Here is a 24,328-nt window from a genome sequence, read left to right as displayed (position 1 = left end):
GAACGACGCACCCCATTGGGCATTGAAATGTCATATGGCAGCCAATCAGTTGTAACCGTTTGAGGGCATTCTAAGTTATATTAGTTTCAAATTCTTTCTTCAAGGTATTTGACCGTGAGATATATATTGTAATCATAATGCATTGATTATTCAAGATATTGCGATAGAAGCTCGTCATACACAAAATCCGAATATAGAAAAGTAATTAAATTTGCATATTGATTTTTAATTTGCAATTCTTCGCATCCACATCTGTCAAACCCTAAGTAGTAGGACAAGAATGCAGAAGAGTGGACCAACCGTGTAATTTATACACAATCATTTATTGTTTGGTTTCGGTCGTGAAAAGGACTGATTTCGACCACGTTTTAAACTCCCTAGCATAACTTGATTTGTGTCATCTGCAATGAACGCCGGGACACTGTTTTATAAATGTGTTTCCTAACCAGAAACATTTCAGTCAACAAGTATAGTTGTCGCACTTGACATTGAACCCTATGTAACATGTCAAGCGAACTAATACGTTTGTTTGAATTCGTAAAGTGTTGCCAATATGACAGTACGGCTAGTAATTGCCTTGATCGGCCATGCATATCGCCACACCTAAAGTATCTGAGGCAAGGTAGGCGCAATATCGCAGAATGACATCTTTTGCATCGTCTGTTTACGTGTAGTCGTGTAGTTACCGTCAAATCAACACCTCGCGGCCATTGTGATTATTAGCTCAGACCATCAATATTTAGTAAGTAATCCAATACGTGTTGAGTAAATACACTGACAGGTACTATAACTCGTCCTATCGACGGTGTAAACATTTCCTCACGTAAATGGAGAAAGTAATATACACTCAATGTGTTGATGAAATGTTCTTTAAATTCAAATTGACTTTGAAGTGTACTTTGCGTTCTACTTCGACAGAACCTAGTTTGCTTAGGTCGACAGATAATATACTGAAGTAATAACACTAACCAGTGTCTACTAACCGCGTCTATAGTTACTATGGCAACCATTCGTGATGTTGAAACATTTGTCTTTTTTATAGTTGAGATTGTTGAATTGTTCTAACCTACTCTGTGTGTGTCTGAAGTGTTTCACTCATGGCTGGCACAGATATCTGTACACGGTGAACAAGTTGAAAGTTGTATTGCAGAAAGTTGTCTGATTCTACATACACTCTTATCTACACATACCTGCAACATGTAGAGCCAGACAGCTCGGCATGGCGGTGATACTCGGACACAATACAGCGTCAACTTAGATGAGGACATTACGACGACGACTTAGAACATCAGGCCAGGTACATCTGTGGAAAGAAATATCGCTTAGGTGCATAATGGTGATCACAAAAATAACAAAAACGCACGTCACCTTTCTAGCCTTATTAGGTGTGCGAATGAATGATTTGTATCAATCTTTTGTACGTTGTACTAACACATACACAGCAAAAGGGCAAGCTACCACCCGAAGTAACGTGTACATGTGACAGTGTTCGATTTACGAGGTTGCTACCGAGAATATCTATTGTTGTTGTCCTTGTTTTGTTCTCCCAGTCTCCGCCACTCCTAATATATTGGTGCTTTACCATCGAACACACAATACAGAATCGGTCACGCTACATAGCCATACATTGAGCGTGGTGTAGCTCAGGTATCATACCACCTCGTTTCAACTGTCAAAATCATTTCATTACAATCGATCTGGTCCTCGATCGATACATGTACGGCTGAAGTAGGGGTTTCTTATCTTTTCTCATCGGGTAAACGACTTCAAGAATGACCTGAACTCGTCGATCATGTACTGCGTAATGCTTGCCGTGCCAAGTGTTTTGAAACTAATAATACTGAAATCAAATATAACTGAAGGTGACGAAGACATTTGATAAAATTCACCTCCAATCATTAAAGAAAACACTGCTATAATAATAAATCAGATATGCAATCATTACAATCGTGTATAACGCAATTAGAGAAATCGACAGTGACGGACCAATAATTATTTCCGTTGCTAAGGGAGACGTTGAAATCGGAGCCACGACAAAGGCAGATGTTCAACATGATGAACAGGAAAATGACAAAGCCAAGATCAAACAGATAATACACACGTACGTAATTTGCTCAGCTGTCTCAAGTACATGTACTATTTTCCTCAACTTAGTTTGAGCTACGCTACATTATTTATACACAACTCCATGGCTTATTAAAAATCAGATGAAAAAATTGTACTAATTCCACACGCAAGCTAAGTTTAACGCGTTCGAACAAAAAAATATGGGATTGTGGTACCATTACAATGCATTATTCTTCCTGGTATTTCATAAATTATATTTGCGCTGGTAAAATTGTACCATCCATCAACATTTTTCTTAATTCAGTCTTAAAATACTTGTTACCAAGGAGCCGCTTGTCACTTCTCGGCTTCAACTCGAAGTGACAAGACCCCTTAGGTCACTCGTATTTTCCTTGGCGAAATATATTGCAAAATATATATGTGCCATGGGTTGCTATATGAAGTTCATGTTTTCCTTGTCAACCTTAGTCGTTCTCATGTATTATTCCAACAATTCCCACCACAAATAAAACATGTATTAGATGAGTACGATCCTGGCACAGCTGCCACGTGATACTTAGCACACATGACGTAATCTATTCACTCAAAATAAATTAGAATATTTAACTTCATCTTTTTTCTTTCCATTTTCTAATTAAAAATCGATCGAAAGTTTTACCAGTAAATAGCAACGAGTTATATTGTTGTGTTTATGTACACACGTGTGGTTGGTGTGTGGTGACGTGACGTAATCTACATGCTAGGCGTTGTGTGGTGACGTCATCTAAATGCTAGGCGTCGTTCACTGTAAAATAGGCCGATTAGAATTTACGGGATGAAGTGTGGTAAAAGTGAAGGCCAATATTAAAGTGGTTTTTGTTCTAGTAAACATCTCACAGTCAAATATAAATTTATGTCAAGCAAGGCTCATACATTTAAGAATAACGAAGTCATTCTAGCTTACTTACCGGACACGGCAGGAGATTTATTACCTAATGGTTACATGGAATGGGCAAGGAAATGAAGAAAATATATAACCCACTGACCTGATCAAGAATTCTGATTAGGTTTTTTTCTTCAGATAATACTGATAATCATACCAATCGTCATAGCTCTATAGATATCGTGTTTTCATAGTGCAATTAAATACATTGCATTGATCACGTTGATCGAGGCTGGAGACAATCAGTGTTATAAATTGCTTAAAAAGAAATACTATAATACCAAGAAAGAAATTAAAAGAGGTGGCCATGATGAGGGTGGAAGGGATATCCGACTTGCAGATTAGGAAACACTAGTATTTTGAGACCCTTAAAGTGAACCTGGCACCATTATGATGTGTAAAGGGGAATGTTAGCATGGCAACAAGAATCAAGCAGTTATGCGTGTTCATGTATGTATGTATGTATGTATGTATGTATGTATGTATGTATGTATGTATGTATGTATGTATGTATGTATGTATGTATGTATGTATTGTATGTATGTATGTATGTATGTATGTATGTATGTATGTATGTATGTATGTATGTATGTATGTATGTATGTATGTATGTATGTATGTATGTATGTATGTATGTATGTATGTGAGCGCGCGCGTGTATGCACGTGCCTATGTGCGTGCGTGCGTTGATTGTGAGTGGATACAAAGGTCTGATTTTACGAAGAGTTTCAATGTACATGGCTGAAGTTTGATACGATTCAAGTGATGGAAATCTGATAAGATCAGTACTACATCACACAAGGCGCGATGACTTAATTCTGTGTCTTCATGTTTCTCAGTCCAATCTATCAGTATAAAGGCAGTACAGCTGATACAGTTGAAGTGACCGACCCAAGCTGTTTGATCAAATCCAAACATTTCATCTCAAATGTTTCAATTTCAGTCGTTCACTTTTTCATCAGAGTTACATTTCCTTCATATTATGATATAAATGAAGTCGATGGTTTATTGGTCGTAAAGAAAATCTGGCGGCAGATAAGAGGTAAAATATTTGATATCAGGGCATTTATATGGACGAGTAAGCAGTTTTTTTTAACGACGTAATCAAAACAGTTACCATTTTACGGTCATTTTGTCACTTTCTGCGTACACTGTGTTCGAAATGGCGTTCTATCTACTCACCCCAAAGGTGTTTAACTATACGGTGGCTTGTTAACACACAATTACTTCAGTCTATCCACGCCTCTCGCTGCCATAAATGTACTGCGACAGGTAACACCAGTAAAAAAATGTGTCACAAAACATGCGGTCAAGTGATGACTAAGTGTACGATGTCGACGTAACTTGTGATTTGTTAGCTTTTCAGTTTGTTCATCTTAAGTGAAAGGGTATTTTTAGATTGTACAACTTACTCGTATTACACTATAGCTACTTGATGCTAGTTTTTTGATAACAGCGTAAATGCATTCTTTCACCTACACATACCGCAGCACATAACAACGTGACTTACACAAGTTCTCAATAAAGCACATTGTATATGTACAGTTACGGAACAAATGCAATGTAACTGTAGACAAGACCCGTGTCGTATCAGCTGTGTCGTATCACTGTAGTTTTACGCTATAACAAGATATCTAGTACAGCAGAACGATTCTACAACTTGTAAATGTTCAAGACACATTCATGGAGAGTTTGTCTCGTTTAGTCAAATAAAGCACAATTCATTTTTGAGAACGACATTTGGTTTATAGTAAAGGCTAAAGGTTGAAGTTTTTATTTGCAAGGGTGTAGATGAAATAAGTAACATTCTGGTCACGAATGGATGACCTATGACCTCATAAATACAAACTATAAATACAGTCAGATACAATGTGCAAGTCATGGAGACGATATAAGCGTACATGTGTTATACTGCAGCTTAACGCTCCATTCAAAATCAGAATATCTTTCCTACATTTCTAGTAGTTTGAAGATTCAGCTCGTAATTTGAAGGGTCGTTCCCGAAACGTTAGCCATTTTAACTTCATTGGACCGATTTTTCAATTTTTTTTTCAATTTTTTTTATCTCAAATTGTAAGGGGTTCTATATTGAATAGACGTTAGCTGAGACAAAAAGAAGCCAAAGGTTCTATGAAATACATGTAACAGCCAATGAAACTAGAGGCTCCGAAGATCATGTTGTGTTACATCCCAGACAATGTCCGAGGTTATATTTACTTCCCTCCTTTCTTTCTTTGAACACTCATCACACTGAAGACCAATCCCACATTAATACTATCTTAGGAACTATACAAAATTTATAGGGCGAGAGGGCTGTTTGTTAAAAAAATTGTGGGTTTTTTTGTGTGTTTTTTTTAGGGGGGGGGGAAGGGGTTCACCATTTTCATGCAAATGTTTGTGGTCCCTATTCATTGTGCAATGATATTTTGATCACATAAATTCCAATGACAGGATCTAAGTGGGTCTGGGGTATTATATAGTACTATGTAGTAGTAGTTTTCAACATAGTACAAATTGTTTTCAAGATAACTGTTGTTATGAAACATACATACATACATACATCCATCCATACATCCATACATACATACATACATACATACATACATACATACATACATACATACATACATACGTACGTACGTACGTACATACGTACGTACATACACACACACACACATACATACATACATACACACACACACACACAAACACACACACACACACACACACACACACACACAAGCAATGGGATGATTGGTTTATGAACTTTGAAAATAAAATATGTTGACGGATGGTAACAACGGATATTCAAACTGACCTATAAGCTTCATTCAGCAATACAATGGAGGCATCACCCACACGATTTCAGCGGAGCTAGAGATATGGTTGTGTGTTTTCTTGTGTGTGACACTGGTATCAGAGACTATCCTCAAATTTGCCTTTTAGGTGCCATCAATTAAATTCTTTGTTTGCCGTCAGGGTAGGATTTTGGTAAATTTAGAAAGAAAGAAAAACAAACATTTCCTTTTGTTCAAAATTTCCGCGGAGGCCGTATTTGATGCTACTGTAAATAAAAAAGATTGTACAAATCTCTTCAGAATAAACACAAATATTTATAAAGCGTTGTTTTAGGGGTTTGATGTTAGTAAAACGTTTTGTCATTCGATCGATCTGTCGCGAATTTCATCATTATGGCACACACTATCCGCGCGAGACATGAGAGACTTTGCATTGTTATTTTCCGGCTGCAACTCGAACATTTTGAATGCCAATACGGCCTTGTAAACATTTAAAATGAGCGATATCTCGAAACTTGTTTAAAGTGGCGCAAGCTGAGTTTATAAGCTTTTTACTCAAGTGAAAATAGTTACATGAAAACCTTGATTAAACTATTCTAGTAATGTTAATGTCAATGTATGCCTTCTATGACGATATTACAATTGTCTTCTTGCATTGTTAGAACAGTTGATTTCATAGTAGGGGTTTCTTGAACATTTTTGATAAGCACGATAAATTACGTCATTGGATCGTGAGTCGTATCTTAATACCAGGTTTGAGTTCAGTCAATTGCAAGTCATGGCTAAGTGTGCTTCAGTAGATACAATAATGGGAGTACCTTTAAATATGCAGTTAATAACTACGTCTAAATACGTAGAAATTCAGCTTGTGCCCCTTTAATTTTTATTTAAAGACACACAGTCGTACTTTACCAGTGAGGGCGCTCTTTCTTCAGAGCTATTTACAATTATTCACATGAAATGCGTATCTAACTATGGTTTTACCATAGGGTGTTCACAGGCTTGGTTAGTTGTGTTCACGAAAAAACACACAAAGAAAAACAAAACAAGCAAACGAACAAACAAAAAATTAAACAGTAACAACAACAACAACATGACAAACATGAATTTATTTATTGTTGCTTATTTGTTTGTTGTTTCTCATAGCACTTATCGCCCTTCAAATAAACACTAACATCACCTGCCCAGGTTTGATTTGTTTTGTTACCGATGAATAACAAAGAAAGAAACAAACTAACTAGCTAACTAACTAGCTAGCTAACTAACTAACTAAATAAATAACTAAATAACTAACTAAAACAAGTAAAACCAAGGAAACTATACCAACACTCCCAAACATGACACAAACAAACAACACAATTAATCAAAACTATGAATATGAACTTATAGTAACTAATCAAAAGTTGCAACACACACTCTTTCCTACCTAAACATTGTCATGTAGACCCTCTGTGTCAGGCGTAATTAGTATTGGTTACCCAGACTCCTCTGACTTAACACAAACAACACAAAGAAGTGAGGATTTTGTAGCCTGGATCAGAGAGTTAACCAATACAGATGCTGTCAATGGAGGCCGTAATCTTACAGAAGTCCACATGCGTATAAAGATGGGAATGACTTTTCTATTTCAGTCAAATATGGCTGTCATGCTGTAAATCTTGAGAAAATTGGTTTTAGACCATCTGAATTTTTTTCAGCTGGAGGTGTGACTTGTCTTAAGATTAATGCATTAGCATGCTGTTAATGTTTGCTCGACTTGCAGTTATTTGTGTAAAAATACACCCCACACCCTCCATCCCCAATATTTCACAAATGTAATACAAACATGCAGTTAAAAACTAACATTTTGTGAATGCCAATTTTAAACTGTTCCCCAACTTTTCATGGATTTTAGTCAATCATTTGAAATCAAGGGATAATGTGTGTAACTAAAGATGCAATTGATTTGTCAGAAGCAAATATTGAATCACGGTAAGTGGAGTGCTGGTTTATCAATTGACAATATATTGGCTACCTTTATCTTAAAAGTATGTCAGATAGCATGTCAGATAGCATTATTGCAGTAAATTACAAACTTATCACTTTGATAGAATTGTAAATCTACAACTCCTTGTTTTGGTCTTTTTAGCAACTTTTTGTTAACGGCCTGGGTTTTAATCCCACGTTCGTGCATCAGTGTAATCTGATCAGTGGAGCCATGAGGATTACATAGGATTATTCTTTTGTTCTGGACTAACTTTTTCTATAGCTCTGCCACATATTTTTTTTCACACCCTATGTTTAAATCTCTTCAAAAATGGGCCTTTATTAAGGGTACGCAGTAAAAACATTGGAAAGCACTTTAAAATGTGTACCATTGTTATTATTATGATAAATCTGAGGCTTACAACTACTCTTAGTATAAAATTGTATTTATTTGCAAGCTCTCAAAAATCAATCTTAAAAATAACAAAAAATCACTAATAAACCATATTCCATTTTATAATATTGGCCAGCTGGACCTTCCCTAGACTGTAAGATACATTGTGTCATTCCGCCCTCACCGGCCTCCTCTCTCCCAACTGATGTGTGAGGGCGCCCCATCATGGTGCACCTTACAGACAAGACCTATCTATACTAAACTGTATCATACTAATAAATAAAGACAAGACAGAATATATGCGGTAGTATGCGGTGGTTGTCGAACACCCCACGATGGACACTATGTATCCCCGAAATCATCCACCACTTTTATTTCATGATTCCCCCCTTACAGAAGCAGTTACAAATAAATTACAATTGAATTATAAACTGAAATACAGCATCCATGAAAAATCTGATATTAATACTTGAAGGTGAAGGATTTACAGTTGACATCAAACTTTATAAGATATTACATAAAGGGAAAAATTGCTGTTGTTGCCATCGTGCAGAGACAACCGAGACTGACGAACAAAGGACTTCTAAACACATATATACCCCAACACAACACCTGTGAATCACAACAACCAACCAATGACAGGAATTCACTTACGTAACGAATAGATAGTAATTATATGCTAATCTTTGAAACGCATATAATTATCCATTCCTTTTAAGGGCATGGTTTCAATTCCAGGTTCTCGCATTAGTGCCATCTTATCAAAGGAGACATCTGGATTAGAATTATTCTTCTGTTCTGGTTCAACTTTTTCTGTATGTACCTGTGCAAGACAGCTGTTTTTTTATGCCTGCATAATAATCCTAAACCAAACTGGACCTGTCACACCACTATGGTAACAAAGCATTTCTGGAAATTGGAAGTTTGATGTCATCCTGCATTACGTCAGATGATCTTTTGTGATGACATTAATGACGTATCCTTTCTTGCCAAGTATCGTCCTGTCTACATCTTTTCCATGTAGATGACTTTGTGCAATGTCACTGTCGAGAACACTTTGAGCTGCTTTGTCAGAGTCTATTGCGATATGATATGGCACTGTGATACGTCCTGTTTTGATGTTATTTATTTGGATCAATAGAGTAACAAGATCATCAGATTTGGGTTCTTCAATAATGGTTTCCTTGACAACGGGCCAGCTTTGGTTCAGTATATCTTGATCCTGTGAATGACAATCACGATATCTGTTCAGCCAAAATCTCATCTTACTATACTAATGTGGGTGTTGCAGACACAGTAACAAAACAAAGCAATGACCTCCAGCATCCAGCACAATGCCACAACAGGGAATAGAGGTATTTTAATAAACTTTGGGTTCTGGAGAGACATTTCATGATGTCACATATAAATTTTGTTCGGTCGCCACAAAACACTAAATTGAAACTCTTTTCACCTCTTGTTCTTTTAGTGGAAACTGTGCCTCAAGTTCTTAGCATACATGGATATGTATTAGATGAACAATAAATATTCATAACTTTTATCTGAAGGAAATAAGCACTTAGGAATCATGAATATTCAATGTTCAAAAGTTCAAAGTTCAAAAAATAACACTGACCCATTGGTAATGTTGACACAGATGGCTAGGCAGACTTGAAAGTCCTTTCCAGAGTTCAGATGTAAAATGAGGTGCCATTGGTGCAAGCATTATACATATATCACACAGTGTTTGTTCAAACTCTGCGCTGTTCTGGATAACTGAGTCGGGTGCTTTACGTAAGAGATTCGACAGCTTCTGTAGTCTTGATATAGCAACACTAAACATGTACTCTTCACTGTACATACGTGTTACCTAGCAATGGTTGTCAGGACAAAAATAGGATAAAAAGTTATTATTAAAAACAAGTCTTCATAGAAGGCACAGTGCCCCAACAACAAATGTAGATAAAGGTACTTTTGAGCTATTGTGTGTGTGTGTGTGTGTGTGTGTGTGTGTGTGTGTGTGTGTGTGTGTGTGTGTGTGTGTGCGTGTGTTGTATGTATGTATGTATGTATGTATGTACGTATGTATATCTTGTATATTTGTGTGCATGATGCATGTATTATGTGTATATGTGTGTGTGTGTGTGTGTGTGTGTGTGTGTGTGTGTGTGTGTGTGTGTGTGTGTGTGTGTGTGTGTGTGTGCATGACATGTACTAGCGTACACTTGTATACATGTACTTATCTTATGATTAAAATCTGATGTGGTGAATACACCTCAATGGCTTTATTATTTCTACTTCCTTCATTTATTGTCATTAGTTTTCAATTTTGTTGTTCCAGAAGATAATCGCCCAAGGAACAACAAAATAGAAGCAAACATGAAAGAAATAGAGGTAAATAAATCATTAACCAAGCAGTTTCCCTACATCTAATTAGATTAGTACCTATATAGACATGTATGATAAGTAGTTGGAAATACTTGTATAATAAATACAACACACCTCTTCCACAGCTATATTTCTTTCTTTTCTTATTTTCTCTTCATGTTTGAAATCCTGTTTTTTCAGCACAATTTCTTGTTTTTGTCTTGCTTCTATAAGTTGTGTCACTAAAGTCCACAGTCTGTTTTTCCACTTCACAATACCACTAATAGCTAGATAGGGAAAAGAGATAACAAGTTCAGAGTGCTGCTGATTGGTAGAAAATATGACTACAGCAGACTAGTTATCACTAAATGCTTGTGACTAGGGAAAGCGTAACAGCTACTGAAAAGAGAAACATTATCTAAAATTTGCTGAACAACTTTGTGCTGTCTGCTTTGCTCGAAAAAACTGGCATCCACATGACACCGGGTTCTATTACAGTACTTACCTTCAGTGTTCCATAACATATTATGGTCTGGTGGAATCCCACTCAGCATAAAAAGTCTGGTTGTATCAATACCAAAAGATTCCACAGTGTCTTCTGGGTCCACACCATTATGTTTAGATTTACTCATTTTTTCCCACTTGGCAGTTACTGTGAGACCACTTCCTTTCTGGATGGCTTGCTGATCTGGAAGGTAAAAGTCAAAGGTCAAAAGTCGTTACCATAGTGACTGGTTATCATGTGACCAAGGCTGAAAGGTAGGTTTAAATACTGTATATAGTATACATTTATACAACGATGACAGCTGCCGAATAGAAATTGTGTTGATCAGAATGTCGTGTTATAAATGGTGAAAAATGAAAACTGACTTTGAAGGTGGTGAAAAGTTCTTCCTTCTCATACATCTACTATCAAACTGACACAAATTCCCTTACAGATACACATGGCAACATACACAAATACACATACTAAACGCTTGATCTTCATTTCTGCACTGTTTTAATAACAGATGGCTTGGAGAATTTCTCCCCTTATATTAAGGATTGCATCCTGCTGTGTGCTTTGGTTATGCGTATGTGTAAGAGAATTTTAATCATGAAATATGATTTCTGGACATCTGCAAATCAAGTTTTCATTGTCCACCACTGATAAAACAACGTTTTGATCACAGTAATTTCTAAGGCTATGATGGGTCGTAGATGTTACTATATCGACATATTACCTGAGAATTCAACTTGGTCTTTACTGATGTACTGTCCTGTGCTGTCCACTCTGAACGTCTGTCCCATGACTAGGCCCTGTACTAGAAGTCTTTGGAAGGGTTCCTTGTGTTCTATCATGCCTTCACTGTGTAGGAAATGGGTCACAAACCTAGCATATAGTAAATGCATAATTGCTGTGGAGATAGAAATGAAACAAAACACGTCAGAAATGAGATGGGCATACACAAATATGCCAATGCACACTAACACTTCTGCAGGTGCAAATCTACTTTAACACAGTGATAGAGAAATGTTCCAGCAAGAACAAAGTGGTCTGGTAACCAAGTCTATCGTTTTCAAACTTTTGGGGATGGATGGGTATGCCACTCTAGAAAATAAAGGTATTTTCATAAACACTGGGTACTAGAGATTTTATCTAATGATTTCACATCACATAAAGTTCATGCGATTACCAAAAAACATCAAATGGAAACTAGTTCACCTCCATTGTCCTATCACTGTTGCATCATGGGACTTAGCAGCCATGCATATATGTATCAGATGAACAATGAATATTCATGACTCTTATGTAATTATTAACTTCAGTTAAATAGTCAAGAATATGTTTTGTTCATCTAATACATATGCAGGTATGGTAGGTCCCATGAGGCATTCACCTTTGAGGCACAATTCAGTTTTAATCCTATAAATCCTACAAATAAATAGCCCCCTCCGGTAGAAAATTATTAACTTACCATGTTCTTTACCACCAACATAGAGATCAACCGGCATTAACTGGTTTGCTCTTTCACTATCAAAGGGTTTAATGGCATTGTGAGGGTCACAGAATCGTAAGAAATACCAGGCTGAGTCTACAAACGTATCCATCGTGTCTGTCTCTCGCTTGGCTTTACCACCACACTGTGGACAGTCAACGTCAATCCAGTCTGAGATCTGTGATAGCGGTGACAAACCTTTACCAGATAAACTGGCTAGCTTAGGGAGTTTCACAGGTAAGTGGTCATGGGGTACGGGAACAGCCTGTAATACAATACAACACAAGCATTTGACAGTAAATTACAAATCTTACAAATGTACTCCAACATTGTAAACTTTACACCACTATTCCAGGTACAGATTATCAAAACACATGAAAAGATGTTATTTTACAATCTAAAACATGTTTTTTTGTCTGGCCATAGAACAACAGAACTGACCTGGTATGTAGGGATCCCATTTTATTCAAAGACACAATGGTAATAATGCAGAATTGCAGTGATGTTTGACAAAAAAAAATATTTTGAAAATAGGCTACAGTATTTTGTAGCTGCTTGTATGGCTAGGCACATGTTACAGTTACATGTAGTGTTTTCAATGCACCACACCATCCACACCCCCTTGTTCCCCTTTGTAAATTTCAGTAATTTTTCCTCCACAACTCGTGTGCCGAAATAAAAGGATTCTGGATATCTCTTAAGAAAATTATCCCTACTTTTGGGGTAATATATGAAAATCTATACCCTTCAGTACCTTGCATTTTGGGCAATGAATTATGGGTATTGGTGTCCCCCAATACCGTTGTCTGGATATCAGCCAATGAAATTGCCTAGGACTGCTCATGTGACCACCAATATCATGCTGTCTGGCAAAGCTGGTAATAACTTCCTTGGCTTTGTTTTTCATCATACCACTGAACTGAAAATTGGGAAAAAAATTAAATAAACAGATACACAAATAAATCGTAGTAAACATACATAATACTAATAGTGTCCAGCCTATCTGGGGAATTAAAAACAGCAGCTGTTACAGAAATTACAAAGAAGTACAACACAAGTTTACGGCACGATTATGAAATGAACCTAAACACATAAATAAGACTATAAAGCATGACTATGTGTACTTTTGTGACTGCACATATTTGTTAGAACTCAGTCCACCTAACAGTCTGAAAGTTGGTATTAATTAGCTGCCTGGGAGATCAAAATCTGAGACTCCTAGCGATGTGCCTACTGTCAACTCAACATGGATTGGGAGGGAAGGGGCTTTTAGAATATTAAGTACATTGAAATAATGCATGGTTTGTAAAATCAATTCCATAGTTTGAATTTGTTTACAGACATTTTGGTCACCATTTTGGATGATCTCATTAACTCTTTCCATTTCATTCTGGACTACTTTATACTCCCCAGCAAAAAATACCAGCGAGAGCACTGCTTAGAATTTATATGAATACAGTATACATCGAATAATCATGAATTTGTTAGATTGATGTTGATTCAATGTCTTCAACATCCCTTCCTTCACATCAAAGTAACACCACACCACTAGAGGGCTTACTTTATTGGAAAGGTCCGTTAACAGCAACTAAATGTAGAGATTTAGTGGAGTAAAGATACCTGATCAGAATGAACAATCAAATCTTCATCTCCTTCCCTTCTGTCCAAGACTTCTCTGTAGTCTAAGTTATGGTTTCTGGCAAATTTCACGTCGTCTTGACAACCACATGGTATACCAATAAGAGCGTCATAATGTTCTGTAAATCTGTCGTCATTGGCAACAAAGATTGGTACTGTTTCTTTGGTAAAGGGGTGTTCTGCAGTGATGTCTAATTGTAATACTGTAACAAGATACAAAAATGGTCAAAATAAAAATAACATTTATTCTGAACTCATAATATTGAGGTAATACGAATGAATGAGATAAAATAAAGAATATTGAAATCACCTTCTCAGGTGCTATGACTGTGGCAATCTCAGTTTCGACAAGCAAAGACAGACACAAACAAAAACTATCTTGTAGGCTTGTAGGTAGGTAGGCCACATAAACAGGTGATATCAGCACCATGGTGATGTGGATAACCACACCATAATCAATATAGTGTAAACATACGTTGTAGACAGTAGAGTGAAAACTCCACTGAGTCTGCCTATAGTGTAATAATGGAACGCCTTGAAAATGTACACTGGAAGTCTACACAAACAAATGCTGCACTGGAGTATCATCCTATGTCATCATCTTACAGTTATATACTTTCAGTCTGTTTCTATTTTAGTCTGTCAAAAGAGATCTCACCATATTAGTCCATACCAGACCTTTCGTGTATGGTCTATGATTAGTCTTTACATTGTAATTATACAGGATGCCTCAACTATATTAATAAAGATCAAACACAAAACAAGGAATTTCAAAACTTACCTGAGAGTTCTTCTATATTTGAGAGTTGCTCATGTATTTGACCCTGAGGTAACTTATCTAGTATATCTTTATTATGAAGTAACAAATGTGATGGTTTGAGTATGATGAATGCTGCCCCATAGATCAATTCTGGGTTGTCTGTATATACTGACAATGTGTCATCTATGTATGTACTGTTAACCTGTAAGTGTAACATTAGAATTACTTTGTAGTAAGTATGTTGGAATTAATTATCATGACTGCAGACATTGCTCTTATTCTTTCACTGAATGACCATCCTTTTACAGCTGATTTAATCTAGCCTTGAATGAAAATATTTACATAAATGTTGATAATTTACCAGTATTGGTTTCAAAGTTAGTCTACAGTTTACTTCACTTGTGTGAGCAATGATGTGATAAATTCCAGGTACCATACCTTTAATTTAAACTTGAAAGCACAACCCGTACAGTCTGTCAACCAATTAGCTTGCATACTACGTATACCATCATTCCAATTTGGTAATTCATCTAAGCCATCTCTCAGAGACTAGAAAGAAAAAAGAGAAATGTTACAATGGCTAACTTGCAATCCACACTGGGCATGCTCAGAACTTGCAATCTAAACTGGACATGCTCAGAACTTGCAAGATAACCCAAATATACTCAGATGCAAAGGACTGTGGGATTATTTCTAGCTGTGGTGACTGAAGTGTTTAAACAGGATGTCAGTGGCCGAGAGGTTAAACAATTGGCTTCTTACCATTACAGTCGGGGTTCAAGCCCTGGTCTGAGTTTGATTCAGTTTACCACGTTGTACATGTAAGAAGACTGTCTTTCAGTTCAACTCTACTGAACAACACGTTTTCTCTGGTCATTTTGGATTCGTCCTGCCATTAACATTGAATCTGTGAGAGTTGGCCCTCACTAGACTTCTTAGGAGACAAGTTTATACAAATTTATAGAACGATGCAGAATAAATAAAAAATAACTAATCCTTTGCTTTTCATTTGACCACATAGCTGCAGTGTTGCAAATGTGCAAAATACAAAACTGGGAATGGGTGACTGTCATATATAGTCTAAGATACAACAAGTCACATGGAGTGACTTATCTGATAGCACAGCAGGACATGCCATACTTTATAGACTAGCTAGGGATAGAACTGAAGGTATAGATATGTTTGTCTTTATAAAGTTATTTGTCACACTTACAGCCTTTTTAAGAAAGTCACAACACCATGAGTCAAGCCCATAGCTAGTGCTGTACTAACACACGTACTTACCTTGGAATATGGAGTGATATTGACAAACCATTGCTTCAGTAAACGTCTCTCAACTTTAGCTCCAGATCTCCAAGAACATCCCTGTTCATCAACCTTTAATAGGAGTACCAGAATGAGATAGATTTGAAAGAGTTCATAACATGGTTCACACTGACAAACTTCTACCCAGCAATGTTAATTCAAAACCATTCATTCATGGTGTGCACAAGTTTCATCAAGGAATTACATATAGCCAGACAAAAGTACACCACACTGTTGATCATAAAATGAATGACTTATGAAGGCAATTCCCACCATGAAAAACAACTGGAGATGGATATTAGTCAGCCAAAACACTATTGGGATGCAAACACTTTTGTCTTGACCTGACCCTTAACCTTTGACCTTTCACAGGGACACTGTTTGTTAAAGGTATGACTAGCAACAGTGTCCATGCTATGCATATTCACTAACCTGGTAATGCATATTCACTAACCTGTTCATTAGCTAAAACTGTATGATCCACAGGGTCCCAGTTCACCCAATCCATTTTTTGGTGTACAAGTCCTGCATGGAACAACCTAACAAATAAATACTGTGTCCACTTGTAATAGTCTTCCCTGCATGTAAACACTTCCTGTGAAATGAAATAAACATTTATTCAAATTAGTTGTACTTTTCATATTTGCATTGAATAATTGTTTGCTGTTTGATTCCTTTACTAAACTTGTTATAAGACTCTGATTTAGACAAACCCTTCGCAACTCAAAATAAAATGGAACAGTCAACGTCTTATTACAAAATGAAAACCTAACATATTTTTGTTTCTGAAAATGATCGAACAGTAATTTTCGAAAGATAATATGGAAAAAATTCTAGTCAAACAATGAATGGTTTGATAGTAATTTTATAATTGATACAACGACAACAACTCCATAATGCTTTTCATTAAATTTGAAGGCTTTTAAAACAATTCCATTTACCTTAATTACAATGTGGCTATATCCTAATCACCATGGCAACACTATAACCCATTTGTAATATATATTTATACAACATACTAGCATAATTATAGTTTGTATCTGGCATAGCTTGTGAATGTCTAAAGTATAGGTGACATCATAAACAACACCATCTATCATGAGGGAACAAGGCTGATAGTTTGCAGGCGAAAGCTCTCATTTATCAACAGCGCCCTCTATTATGAGCGAACAAGACTGACTGTTTGCGGTCAATAGCTATCAAATAACCTTCTCTCTAGACTTACCGTGTCCCAATCAAAACACATACTGAGATTGTGTAATTGTTTTCTCATGTATTCAATATTGCTGAAATAGAAAAGAGAAAATTCATCAGAAAAGTGACCGTGTGAAATCTAGCCCAGTAAATATTGCTTTGGTTGAATTTCAAAATACAGTCGACAGTACATTGGAAATACCAATCTACTGCCTGCTACAGGATGAGATCATACTTTTGATCACAATATATGGTATCATTTCTTGTTACTATTATGCAGTTCACGTTAACATATCACCATGAAATTAAAATATATAAACACTGTACCCATTTGCAAGAGTACCATATAATAAGTTCTAGATGACTTATAAGACAACCTGAATAGTCAAGATATGAATTTTCATGATTTCAGTGTTATGTCTAATGTGAAATGGCGAGGTCCCACAAAATCCTGCTAGTATTCTCCCTGAACAAAGTAAGAAGTGTGCAATACTTTCTTTATCTGATTGCACTTCATTACATGTAAAATGGTACTAGCCATAAGATGTAAGATTCTCCCTAACTAACAGTGATGTTACTTATCTATAAACAAAATAGTCAAAAGATTCTAGGGATAAATCTGCTATGTTGTCACATTCTCTTTGATGTTTTGTATACATTGTACTTCTGTTATCAATCATCCGATCAAAGAGTATTACATTCTAGAAGATATATGAGACAATCTTTAAGGTCCAGATATGTCTAATGTGAGTTCTTGTTCCCCCCCCCCCCCTCCCCCTTCATGCACACACATCCCACAGCCCCATGTTGGTTAGTCTAGATGCCAACGTGGTCTCTAACTAAACCACGTCTGGTCAAAATCCCTCAATCAGCACAAAAAGTTGTTAATCCAATCAGTGAACCCAAACTGTTATAGTGACGTAAACAGTGTATAAGTAGCATCCTGAGCTGACATATACACCATATTTGGACATTACATTACCGCCCCAATAAACACTAACTTTATGGTGGACTGTGTTATTGGTTAGAATTTTGTGATTGATTAACAAAGACATGATGTTTATAACTGTGTAGGTGGCTGTGGTTTAATTTTAAATTGTATCTCATGCATCTCAGGACTTCTAGCGTAACAACTTTAACTATACATGAGTGGAGGTGTAAATCGCAATGATACTGATTACCGTATAGAGACTCGACAACATGTTGGTGGACAATTCTGCTAGAGAACATTACCACCATCTACAAAGTCTGACATCCATACAGCAGGATTATTGTGTTTCTTACCTATACGTCCATTTGTCAGGTGGTAACTGTCGTTCTATTGCTGCATTTTCAGCTGGTAATCCAAACGCGTCCCAACCCATAGGATGTAAGACTTGTTTGTTATTCAGTCTCTGATAGTGAGCTATGGTGTCACTAATTGTGTACACTCTGACATGACCCATGTGTAGTCTTCCAGACGGGTACGGAAACATTGCCAACACATAAAACTTGTCTTTATTGTCCTACAAAGACAAAGAAATATGGAACCCCCATTTTATATTTTGCACAAAATGATAAAATTTCACACAACAAAGCAAAACAAAACAGTACAAATATGTTTAATTTATTTGATATGAACAATGAAAACACTTCCAAATTGAGTACACATACACTCCCAGTGTACTTGTTTTTTGTTCTGATACAGATTTCTGAGACTGTGAGGAAAATAGTCACAAAAATCCATATCTGTTGTACTGCAGGTTTCTACCTACATTTGTATCCTGATTGGCACTGTATGGTACGAATAGATATTCAACAATTGTAATCACAACAATATACCTAAATCAGACCCAAAGTTTAAAAGAAAAACACTGACTTGATTGTAACCTATGATTGCATCTTGATGTTCATTTACATAATGAATACAGTGGCATGTAGGAAATGTGTTTACCTATTGGCAACTATGTTTAAATCGGTGGGGTAGCAAACTTTGAGCATTTATCATCACCTTGGACATCACATTGTTTTTAAAATTTAGAATTATTTACCTTGACAGACAAGTTATTTTTATCATTATGAATCCTCAACTGTTTCTTCCAGTAATCTTCAACTTCAATCCTTGCTTTCTTGGTAAACTTTTTCTCCTATGGGGTATAATAAATTGACTTTCATTATTGTGGATGGGTTAGTTTGGTTGTTCTACATTCACACGTGGCATAAAATGTAATAATAACAGTGATCATGCATAATCTGAACATTTGTTAGTTTGTGTACTAGTACTACTGCTGATCATCTGTATCTAATAATTACTAAACTATAAGACAAAGTTATAATTTGGTGTTCCTGTAGAATTTTATACAAGGGAGTACTCAGAGACCACGAACACCTTCTGTATTTGCCAGCTGAAGAGAAGGATTTTTGGCCAGGCAGCTGTTCTGATTGCATTTTTAAAGAAGTTGTTTGGAATATGATTTTCATCAAAAGAATCTTCAGAATTAACAAGAGGGTTTAGTGTCCATACTACTCTCTTCAGGGAGGACACATAATAATATAGGACACGTGGTAACATAATTACACTACTATGGTTTAATAATACACGACAACAGTTTTAGAGACTATATCCCTTTACTATAAATGTAGACAGTGGAATTTTGTTATCTTACCCATATACCTGTCTGGCTATAAATACATCTACAAAGAGTAGGAGAAATTAGAGATGTCCTCCATCTGAACTTTGCCATACAAGCCATGGTCAGCTAATGACTGAACACAGAACAGAGTGATAGAGAGCTGTGGATTGAACCACGGTTGGACCTGTGGATTTACACAAAAAAATGAGAAAAAACCCCAAATGTTATATTCGACTGTGGATATGTATGAATCTATAACAACAGATCCATGGAATATGTCACATGATAAGTTTCTGAAAAATGTAGCATATTATATAGCTGCATCACCATGTTAACTACAGCGTTACATTTCACGTTACTGCTTCAAAGTCTATCGGCAGTAAGTGTGCATAGCAGAATGCCTCAGATGGGCGTCCATAACACGCGATCGACAACCAATTTACCCACGTGTTCCGATGCTATTAAGAAGCGATTGACAATTTGATCATAGTCTATGTTTTTCTCATCAGGAGGTAAAGAAAAAACTCTAAACTAGTACTGGAAGTCGCTAAGATAGTATTCAAATAACGAAAACCTACCTTGAAATTTTATGACATGCTTCTTGATGATATTTCGATGGAGGTCGCCATTTTAGAACGCCTAAGTTGATTATTTTTAGCCATAGAGATTTAAATTGGATAACTTAGGAGGTCATTAATATCCCTCGCAAGCAAAGTTTTATTTTACTTTTTAGAATATTTATTATTTGTGCTGTGTAATATACAGAATAACATAAATATATAGTAATAAGAAATTCGTTATAGTCTTTCTTAAAATAGCTAACACAGTGTAATACGACACCATTTTCAGCTGAATGAGTCGCAGAATGCATGCGACGAAGGCTGATTTTCCCATCATGCCCTTCAATCTCTCTTTCCGCTTTCGGCCATTAAAGAAGGTACGATAAGATGCGAGATGTGTATTAAAATCCAAGCAATTCCCGATCCATCTGCCCGATAGCATTACTTTTCTCCCATCCCAAAGATAAATTATATAATGACAATGTCTTTCGAGCAGATATTTTGTTTATAAATGTATCGAGCAAAGAATTGTCTGTCGAGATGTTCGACCACCTCGGAGCGTGAATTTGTTTACCTCGTCGATCGAAGGGCATGTTTTAGTTCATAACATTTAATTCACCCCATGACTATTCCTTTGAAAAAAGATGGTATGCACATCAATACCCTCTTTTACTGTATTAAATGGCCAAACGGCCTTTTGTTATTCAAGAAAATATGTGTGTGTTGCATGTCAAAAGTGATAAGTCGAACAACGTTCGTTCACCTTGTCAATTTTGGAAATGGTACGATAAATGTGCTCATAGTACAGTGAAGGATAGAATGATTCAGATATTATAAATTAGGACAGTTCCAAATTGCCACTTGTTCTGCACACGTACTCATTTTAAATGTATTCTTTCCAGAGGCTTAGTAACCATTATTTTGTGGCATTGATTGTATCATTCCAAGTTGGCTTTGTAAATGTTGACTATAGTAATTAATAGTAAAAATAGGATTCTAAAATATGGCCGATTAATTGATGCCCATGAGAAATTTGAACTTTTAACACCATTAGCATTAGTTCTTGAAGTCGTTGATTGCTTGAGGACAATTAATAATGTATAAATGAATGGTTAGTATAACTAGTAGTACTATGAAAAACATCTCAGAGGTAGCTGTGAATATATTGTTGCCACTGTTGACAACTGGCGTAATGGATACATTTGCTGTCCGTGTCATACTGGTTTGGACGACCAAGTAGACTGATTTGTATATAGTTTCACTAATTTAGTATTTCAAAAACAATACTGTATTGGACTTCTACCTTGACAACAATCTAAATTGATATATTTGTACCTTTACAGCAAGATGGCCAAGCTTCGTAACAACGTCATCCCCAATGCCCATTTCCACAAGGATTGGCAAAGACGGGTGAAAACATGGTTCAATCAACCCATGAGAAAGATGCGACGTAGGAAGAATCGTATGAAGAAAGCCCGTCGCATCGCTCCTCGTCCAGTTGGTGGCCCACTCAGACCAATGGTCAGATGTCAAACATTTAAATACCATACAAAAACCAGAACTGGACGTGGTTTCTCACTGGAAGAGTTGAAGGTGTGTATTATTACATATGTATTGTATCAAGTAAAGGTATACATTTTCTTTAGCGAGGCAGGGTTGTTTTCTATAACAGACTACCTACTATATCGTCCTATTTGGGGGTATGTATACTTCGTAGTTGTAAGTCTGTTATGGAAAATGAGCGATCATAACATCCATTTTGTTTTCCTATAAACCCATTATGCTGTGTACCTTTGCAGGAGTTTGAACATTGTAGGTGGTAGACCATGGACATGTTCCTGGAGTCCTCACTGTTTAAGCTATATGTTGCAATGTGTACCGATGATGCAAGTCCAGTGAATATTCCTGTTCGGTGGCACTTGGTATATTTACCAACAGTGTGATAAAGACACAAATTAAGTTGGTAAAATGACAGGATTAATTATAAATTTCAATATTTCCTTCAATGATATATTCTCTTTCACTCCTTTGTTACATATTGGATCAATGATATATGAAATTTTAATTTCTATCTGTATTTTCCAAACACAAAGCAACATAAATTAATTATAAACATGCATGATTATGTCTTCATCCTTACACAGGCTGCTGGCATTTATAAGAAAACGGCACCAACAATCGGCATTTCAGTGGACCACAGGAGAAGAAATAAATCAACTGAATCACTTCAAGCTAATGTACAACGTCTTAAAGAATACCGCTCCAAGTTGATTCTCTTCCCCAAGAAGGCTGGTCAACCCAAGAAGGGAGACAGTACTGTAAGTATTCAGTTGACATTTTGATACTGTGTCAGTGCAGCTTATATGTGATCAAGGATGTACCATTCTGTTTATCTCTATCTTGTCCCCTTGAAGTTGTGGCAAACGGATTTCCATGTATGTGGACACACCCCCCCTCTTGGTCAACCTGATTGGTGGCAGTGGTCAATATATTGTCCAATACTGTGGCTTCTATTTCAAATGCATTCATCTGCATGTACAGTGGTGTTGCCAAAGTGTGTGAATTATGGGAAAAAGTTTGGGTAAAACTTGGATAGTTTTCCATATGGACCTTGGAGTATGATTTTGGTAGGGAATCCTGGTAGATTTTGCAAACTTGGCCAAATTTCAACTCGTTGCTACCATGAACAAAAATATTGGTGTATGTGAAGCTACGACTTGTCATACATACACCGTGTGACTGGTATATACCAAGATATTGATGGGTCACTAGCTTGTTCACTGTGTATAATAGTGGCAATTTATGGCCATGGGAAGACATGCTACTACATAAATATCCCTTCAGTGCTTCAAGGGTTTACAGTAAAGTTAAAAGGAAGTGAAAACACTTGGTAATTACAAATAGTCAGTAGTTTAAGAACCATAAGTGATTGAAAGTCTTCTGGATAGAAGTATTGAGAGGGTGGAAGATGTGTCCCAATTCTATCTGATTGTCTTGGAGCTCAACCAAACAGAAACCTGTATGCACATCTTAATATCAATCATATTCAGAAAGTTTTTGCTAGAGTTTCTCCGTAGAAAAGTTTTTATCTCTGTTGAAGCGTTTGCCAAAGTTGAAGCATGTTATCAAAGTTGAAAAAAGAGTGGAGAACATGTCTACCAACTTCTGTTCACCTTTTAATGCTTGCTTTGCACTTTTCCCTTTAGTGTTTTCACCTGTCTAATTAAACATACTCAATACCCGAGTGATAAAATGTGTTGTTTTATTGATACATGAGGGTGGTGCCATCCTCAAAAGCAATGTCTTTAAGAATTTGCTCTGTGTAAGATTTGTGTGATGATGAATGATGATGCAAAATGATATGCAAGTGATATGCAAATTTACAGAATTATGTTGAAATAATATGCAAATGAGAAGAGTAACAACAAATGATATGCAAAACATGTCATAAATACAATGAAAACAACCAGTATTGACAATACTTATGATTGTTTACAGGAGGAAGAATTGAAGATGGCCACACAATTGTCAGGTCCAGTCATGCCAATCCAACGAGTCCACAAGAAAGAAAAGGCTCGTGCAATTTCTGATGAAGAGAAGAAACACAGTGTATTCCAAGCTATGCGTATGGCTCGTGCCAACGCCAGGTTACACGGTATCAGAGCTAAGAGACAGAAGGAAAAGGAAGCTGAAGCTGCCATGACTAAGAAGAAGTAAAAATTGTGTTGTACTTTCACAAGAGACCATCTGTATAGTATTAAATCGAGCAAAGAAGTCAGCTTTTTCAA

General features: G+C 36.4%; 3 protein-coding genes across 4 annotated transcripts in view; 1 reads left to right on the top strand and 2 right to left on the bottom strand.

The window, feature by feature from the left end:
* The window catches only part of LOC144447271 (glutathione S-transferase theta-1-like), a 10,931-nt gene extending 6,640 nt beyond the window's left edge, over positions 1-4,291 (bottom strand). The window contains exons 1-2 of the mRNA XM_078137188.1: positions 4,172-4,291; positions 1,191-1,303 (exon numbers count right to left, since the gene is read on the bottom strand). Of these exons, the coding sequence (XP_077993314.1) occupies positions 1,191-1,268 (78 nt within the window). The 5' untranslated portion in view covers positions 1,269-1,303; positions 4,172-4,291. The remainder of the gene's footprint in view (positions 1-1,190; positions 1,304-4,171) is intronic.
* LOC144447273 (large ribosomal subunit protein eL13-like) lies at positions 1,896-24,328 on the top strand. 2 transcript variants are annotated; one of them, XM_078137190.1, is made up of 4 exons: positions 1,896-1,906; positions 21,883-22,133; positions 22,685-22,858; positions 24,039-24,328. In XM_078137190.1, exons 2-4 carry the CDS (start codon positions 21,888-21,890, stop codon positions 24,255-24,257), a joined length of 639 nt encoding a protein of 212 aa, XP_077993316.1. In that variant the 5' UTR covers positions 1,896-1,906; positions 21,883-21,887; the 3' UTR covers positions 24,258-24,328. The 2 variants fall into 2 exon arrangements, with proteins under 2 accessions (XP_077993316.1, XP_077993315.1); XM_078137189.1 differs by lacking the exon at positions 1,896-1,906 and adding an exon at positions 20,894-20,917 and having other exon boundaries at positions 21,884-22,133.
* Positions 8,429-20,100, bottom strand: LOC144447140 (putative leucine--tRNA ligase, mitochondrial). The gene is made up of 16 exons (XM_078137046.1): positions 20,014-20,100; positions 19,399-19,494; positions 18,653-18,873; positions 17,400-17,460; positions 16,629-16,769; positions 16,154-16,246; positions 15,308-15,418; positions 14,891-15,071; positions 14,092-14,312; positions 13,226-13,390; positions 12,451-12,736; positions 11,716-11,889; positions 10,998-11,180; positions 10,628-10,779; positions 9,762-9,995; positions 8,429-9,368 (listed from the first exon to the last, which is right to left on the bottom strand). The coding sequence occupies exons 1-16, from the start codon at positions 20,098-20,100 to the stop codon at positions 9,087-9,089; spliced, it is 2,688 nt and encodes an 895-aa protein (XP_077993172.1). The 3' UTR covers positions 8,429-9,086.

The sequence above is a fragment of the Glandiceps talaboti genome, chromosome 16 (assembly GCF_964340395.1).
Source record: "Glandiceps talaboti chromosome 16, keGlaTala1.1, whole genome shotgun sequence".
Classification (NCBI taxonomy): domain Eukaryota; kingdom Metazoa; phylum Hemichordata; class Enteropneusta; family Spengelidae; genus Glandiceps; species Glandiceps talaboti.
The sequence above is the reverse complement of the archived record's forward strand: the minus strand, read 5'-3'. Positions and strand labels throughout refer to the sequence as shown.